General features: G+C 38.5%; 1 protein-coding gene across 1 annotated transcript; it reads right to left on the minus strand.

Annotated features, from left to right (window-relative positions):
* Positions 1-230: 230 nt before the first annotated feature.
* On the minus strand, positions 231-1,076 carry LOC149210540 (uncharacterized). The gene has a single exon (XM_089398991.1). The coding sequence runs from the start codon at positions 1,074-1,076 to the stop codon at positions 231-233; it is 846 nt and encodes a 281-aa protein (XP_089255117.1).
* Positions 1,077-7,092: the final 6,016 nt, after the last annotated feature.

Raw genomic sequence — 7,092 nt, forward strand, 5'->3', positions numbered from 1 at the left:
CACCTGATGCGAGATTTTTGCCTCCAGAGCATTTCTTCTTGTTTGGCCCTTTCTAAGATCTGTGCTTCAAGAGACTTTTCCTGTTCCGTATAATCCTCTGTTCTGCCCTCTGTGATAATCCGTTGCTGCAGTCGCTTCATGTCTTGGTCGAGTGCTAATTGAGCCTGGAAAATGTTACCAAACGAGGAATGGTTCCATTGCTTTATTTTACTTTTGAGGTATTTAAGCTTCTACTGAAATTGGAGCATCTTTGTACCCTTTGGTGGAGTATAGTTGGTCCATTCCAATTTTACTAGATTGACAAAGTCCGGATGTGTCATCCAAAAAGCCTCAAAGCGAAAAGGCTTGCGACTTGTATTGCCTGGTCGAGACCATTGAAGGGAGATTGGCCAGTGGTCTGAACCTGAGAATGGCAGTATTGAAGCTGAGAGGTCTCCTCCTAAGTGGATTGCGTTGTTAGAGATTAAGAATCTATCCAGGCGAGACGCAATTTGTTGGGAGCCTGTTCTTTTGTTATTCCAGGTGTAAAGTCCATTGTTGAAAGGCATGTCAATAAGCCAATTACCTTGAATGTATTCTTTTAGATTATTACTCTCCTTATCCAGATTGTTCCTTCCTCCTCGCTTCTCTTCCATCTTGGTTATCATGTTGAAGTCACCCCCATTTATCCAGAGTGGATGAGACCTATCTGCATTGATTGAGGAAAGGGTATTCAAAAGTTCTACCTTATGCACAGCCTCCTGGGGAAAATATACATTAGTTAAGAGTCCATGTATATTGGTTCCTGTAATATGGAATGTCGCTTGAAGGAAATTCTTGTTAGCATGTATGTTATTGAGCTCAATGGTACGAGCATCCCATATAATTGCTAAGCCTCCTGAGGCGCCTGAGGCATCTACTGCTGCTACTTGACTACCAGGCCAAGCTTTTGCTGCTATTCGATCAAGAGAGATGGAATTGCATTTAGTTTCCTGCAAAAAGAGAATTTGGGGCTTTTCTTGCTTTATCATATTTTTTATCAGTCTGCATTTCCCGGGGCTATTGAGCCCTCTGATGTTCCATGAGATGAGCTTCATGATGGAAGGTTGGAGAGAGAGTTGTAATACTTTGTGAGCTTGGAGTACCTTCCTGACTCCACTAGCATTTCCCCAATGCGTATGGTGCGTTGGAGATCCATTTTTCTTCCTCTTTTTTTGAAATCTTTGCTGATGTTTTTCCCGTCCCAGAGGCTTCCAGTTTGAATACCTAGTGATTTTTGTCTTTGAGCTTTGGATAGAATTACTTCCAGATTCTCCAACTACCTCTCTGGAATTTTGTCATAATTCTTTGTTTTGCATGCCTGCTCCAAGCCAGGAATATCCAAATCCCCAATATCTATGCTTTCTGGTTCTTCTTCCATATGTTGTATATCACCTATTCCTTCTGTTGTTTCTGATGCCTTTGTAGGGTCGGGCTGCAAGTTGTCTACCTCCATTACTTGAGAGAACCAAGTGGGGATTGTACTTTTAGCCATGGGGGAAAGATCTGTGGTTAATGATTCTTTTTGGCTTTCCTTGGGATCAGACTGTGCAGATTGTATGTTCGTCAAAGGATCCTCCTTAGAGGAGGTGTGGATCTCAGGGTTGTGAATATCTTGTTGGGCTAGCGCTTCAAAAGTATTGCTCGTGGAGGGCTTTGATGTATTAGCTTGAGGTTTCTTAGGGTTTGAAGCAGGTCTCTTGTGGTTTTTCCTGCGATTGGAAACTTTTGTGAAGCCGCTCAGATCCGACTCATCCGAGGCAGAGATATTCGAGGGTTTCTGAGTTAAAGGACAGTCCCGAAACAGGTGACCCAGTGCATGGCATCTCCTGCACCGGAACGACACATGTTCATAATCAATTAACTGGACCCATTCAACATCATCGTGAAAGATACTTACCGCATCCGGGAGTGCCTTATTGAGGTGCATATAAACGCAGATTCGGGCATAGGATGTGTATCTTCGGAGTTTTGTCTCCTCTGCTATTTTGACAAATTCACCGAGACCATTTCCTATGGTTTGTAAGGTCTCCTCGTCCCAGTATTCCATGGGAAGAGAATAAAGATGGATCTAGACTGGCACCCAGCTGAGATCTTCTTTGTCTGGATTGAAGCGCTCCACCCAACCTCTCAGATAAAGACCAGCTGCGTTGAAGAAATAGGGCCCTCCATCTAGGACCCTGTTTCTGTCCTCTAAGCAGTTAAATATGGCCGTGAAGAACCCTTTAGGTCCTAGCTGTAGTGTTATGTGTCCTTTCGGCTTCCATTTAGCTGCTATCCAGCCGTGCAATGCTTTTTCTGTTGGCCACATTCCTATGAATTTTCCTATCAATGCATGGTCTCTCATGTACTGGATCTGGGCATTGATCCGATGACTTGGGAGTTCTATCTTCGGGCGCTCAGCAGCTACCGGTCTACAGGTGCTTGAAGTGATCTGGGGATTCTCTCTGTCATTCATTTTGGTATCTTGTGGTGCTATTTCTTCTTTGTCTTCATTTGGTTCAGCTTGCTTGGTACCTTCCTCATGCCGCCGTGGAGAGTCGTTAGCTCTTGGGGGAGGCGCAGCGTCCTCCCCCTGGGGGGTATTCATGATTCTCTCGCTGTTCCTAGTTGGGTGCGGACTTTCGATATAGTGTTGGTATGACAATAGTGCAGCGTTCTGGTCAGATCTGCCATTGCAGGTTTTGCAGAAACCCTACTTCGCTATTCCTTCAGACCTCACTCCCTCACAACAACTAAGCTTACCAACAATATAAAAGAATATTTCAGAATTAAAGGCACAAATTGAGAAAGAGTGTTCCGCAAAAGATCCAAATGCTTTTTGGCACAAAAAGCAATATTGTGTAGAATTGCCTTATAAAACAGAATATACAGGTAAGCCATGTAAAAGTAAGGCAATTCGGATGAACAAGGAATATCGTGAGCTCTACGAAAAAAAAATCAAGAATCTGTTGAGTAAGAAATTGATCATAGAATCAGAGAACCCATGGAATTGTTATGGGTTCTATGTAAATAAAAGAGCAGAACAAGTCAGATGCATCCCAAGGTTATTCATCAATTATAAGCTTTTGAACTCAGTACTAGCAGATAATACATATCTGATTCCCCACAAAGGAGATTTGATAAGAAGAATAGTAGGAGCAAAAATATTTTCCAAGTTCGATCTGAAATCAGGATTTTGGCAAGTTGCTATATCAGAGAAGGATAAATTCAAAACATCTTTCAGTGTCCCAGCCGGACATTATGAATGGAATGTGATGCCTTTTGGCCTCAAGCATGCACCATCCAAGTTTTAGAAGGTGATGGAATCTATATTCAAACCCTTCTTCGGTTGGTTGATTGTGTATATAGATGATATACTTATTTTTTCAAAAAAATTGCAAGATCATTTTAAACATATACAGACCTTTGTAAATACAATAAAGAGGAATGGTCTTGTATTAAGAAAAAAGAAAATCAAAGTCTTTCAGACTTCCATTAAATTTCTTGGCCATACTATATTCAATGGCCAAATCTCCTTGCAAAAACATGCTCTGGAATTCTCTAACAAATTTCCAGACATCATTATAGACAAGACGTAGCTACAAAGATTTCTTGGTTGTTTAAATTATGTAAGTAATTTCTATCAAGACTGCACCAAGGACAGAAGCTTATTAAATCAGAGGCTGCGCAAAAATCCTGAACCTTGGACTCCAATCCATACCAGAGCAGTTCAAAAGATTAAAGCCAAAGTCAGAAACCTTCCCATACTGTATATATCTGATGATGCAGCTTATAAGATTGTAGAATCTGATGCCAGCAATATCGGATGGGGGGGTATATTAAAACAGAAAAAAGATAATGAAGAATAGGTTATCCAATTCGCTTCAGGAACATGGAACCCCACTGAGAAAAGATATTCTACTATAGAAAAAGAGGTGAAAGCAGCATGGAATAGCATCGAAAAATTCGAGATCCATCTGGTCAATAAACCATTTCTTCTTAGGACAGATGCATCTGCCCTTAAGAAAGTGCTTAATAAAGATATCAAGAAGCCTGGAGAAGCCAAATTCACCAGATGGCAAGCCCTCTTTGCCAATTTTGATTTCGAAGTAGAACACATCAAAGGAGTAGACAACTGTCTACCTGATTTTCTCAGTCGAGAATACATACAAACCCAGCCACAAGAACAAGAACATGTTTTTGTTATTGTTACTGAATGGGACCCAGATAAACAACAAGAAGTTCTCAGAACTATCAAAGAAGACCAAAGTTGGGAAGACTACAAGAAGAACTGGAAGCCAACCTGGCAGCTAAGACAAACAAAAGTCTTAGATGCAGATCTACAACCACATACAGATATTTTACACCTAGTGCCTGAAAGAAGAGTATTTCCCAAGGGAAATCGTTGGATCCATGATATGGTGTATACCAGCAGTATGGCTGCAGCTCACCAAGAAGAAGAGGCATTACAAAATAATTTCCATGACATCGCAATGATCTGGTCTGAAGGAGGAAGACAAAGAAATATTTATTATAGATATTTTGTCATCAACAGAACCAGAAACACAGATTGGACAATCACCAAAAATTCTCCTATCTTATGGCCACAAAATAATCCTAATCTTATTTTTCCTGACACTGTCTTTAATTTTGCAGGTTACAAAAAATTATGGTGGGATCTCCTAAATGTTGATGGAAAGAAAGAGACTCATTTTACAAAATTAAAATTTGGATCAATTAGGACCATGCAAAGAAATCAATTTTCAGGATGGTTAGGTGACTGGTGGAAAGATTTTGGAGTAAATTGCACTGCTATAGATCCAATCTTTTATGAAAGTTATTTTCAGATGTCATGTGACAAATGCTTCCACAAAAATGCCATTGAGTGTTTTCATATTCCTTGTACCACAGTGAGTGACCTGCTGAATTATCCAGACCACCATATACTACAACAATTTATGGCTAGGCATGATGAATGGCTAGTCATGACTAAAATAAAGCATCAATATGTGCTGAATAAGCCTATGATAGTCCGATGGATATATACAAAGGCATGGGACAACCTCATTTATCCTCGAAATTATCCTCGAAATGGGTTTCCGGGAATTACAGCTCTTGGTGAATCGTCCTACAGTGCTAGTCCTTCTTCATAAAAAGGTTTCCGTGGGTTTATCCAGAAAGCTCTGCTGTGTAATTATGTTGTCCAGTCATGAGGAATATTCATGGCCAGTTTCCTTGTGGGCCTTAACTGGTTAAAAGGAATCCACATTGTCGATAAGATGCTTTCTATAGGATTGATTGTAATCTTGTAATAGGAAAAACATTCTTTAGTCACGAGACTCGGAGCACTTCTCTGACTTTTGGTGGATATTGAACCACATCTCCGTGATTGATAGAATCTTTCATACTCAACTTGTTGGTCCGATGGTCGGATGTTTTTCCCCTCTTCTTCCTATAAAACGAAGGGAGTCAGGCTCATTCAAGGCATCGAGAGTTGGAGTTATTGTGTCTTTTGAAGTTGAGAGTCGAGAGCTTCTCCTGCTCTGCAACTACGGACATTAAGTCTGATCTACTTGCATCACAAGAAGAACTCAAGTCTTTAGGGGATCTTAGAAGCCTGCGCATCAGTGTGAGAGCACTGGTGAGAACCTATAGTGGCCAGATCATTAGTGTGTCAGTCTATATGTGTGTTTTGAGTGTATGTTCAAAGACAGAGTCTATGTAATTTCCAGGTAGCCTCCAATAAGCTATCTCAGTATTGAGTAGCAACAGTCTGGTAAATGCGAACACAGTCCATCTCTGGTATGAATAGACTGTAAATCCAGTGTAATCCATATCTGAAAAAATTTAATAAAAGAGTGTTATTTCATTTTCCGCTTCCGAGTACTGTGTGCTTTAATTTGTGCTGCTGAGATAGTAATTCTTGCATAAAAGTTCGTCACTACATCAACTAGCTGAAGGGACGCCAAAGACCGTGGAAGGCCAGGGGTGTCGTTGTGAAGGTCACAGAGTGCGTGAAAGGTTACTAGTAGTTTTGAGTTCATAACAGCAAGAAAGAAGAGGCTCAACAAGGCCAAGAGGGAGGAGACTTAGCAAAGCGCACTACTGTAGCACTACTGTAGTTGCACTGTAACTCAAATTGCAAGCTTCATTGAAAGCCCCTGCTTCAAATTGGAAATACTACCAAACATTGATAGACCATAAAGACACCATTAACGATACAATATAATACACTGGACATCTTATTTTATGTAAGAAGATTTTGGAAATAATCAGTGTAGTCAAAATTAAAAGGATAATAGGATAATAAACTAAGATATCAATTTATTAAAAGCATCAAAAACATTTGTTTTAATATATATCTTACATTATTCACAATAAAAATATCATAAAAAATAACTAAATTATAATTTCATTTTAAATTTATTGTTATTATTAACTATAAAAAATACAATATATTAATTAAGTATATATTAAAAAACACGTGACAATATTTTTAACTATGGAGATTCACTTTTACTTTATTGTTGGAAATTTTAAATTGGTAAATAGTTCTTTTTACAATATCATGACTTATCAATACCTCATACTTAATATTACATGGGTTAATATGACATTTTTAATTAATTAATTTGAAATAAATTAATTAAAAGAGCATAACTAATTTGGAGATAAATATTTAACTTTGATCTATAAATACTACTATGAATATTCCAACATATTCCATAGAGGTTAAATCTGGACCATCCAACTAATAATTATTGATAATTAAATTAAAATTATGGAAGGCCTCTTACAAAACGATAATTATTGATAATTAAATTAGAATTGTGGAAAGCCTCTTATAAAACAAACACGCTTATAACATAATTAAATATGGTACAAATTTAAATATTTTGTTTTATAAAATAATTATTGTATATCGAGCCTTCTTTTTGCAAGAGATGTTTGACCTATACAATTATCTGTCTCGAAGATAAATATTTTGGCATGAACCATAATATGATCATTACTTCCTACTTTTAGTAAGCCTGTATAAGAAGAGACACCCTGACCAACTCATTAACACAATTACTAGATCCATTAAACAAC

The sequence above is a fragment of the Pinus tabuliformis genome, chromosome 1_2, assembly GCF_031772625.1.
Source record: "Pinus tabuliformis cultivar Carrire ecotype Pingquan chromosome 1_2, CPIR1, whole genome shotgun sequence".
NCBI lineage: Eukaryota > Viridiplantae > Streptophyta > Pinopsida > Pinales > Pinaceae > Pinus > Pinus tabuliformis.

Bases quoted from the DNA above. Each gene is read 5' to 3' on its own strand.
- LOC149210540 (XM_089398991.1), bottom strand. From the start codon at position 1,076: ATGAAGCTCATCTCATGGAACATCAGAGGGCTCAATAGCCCCGGGAAA.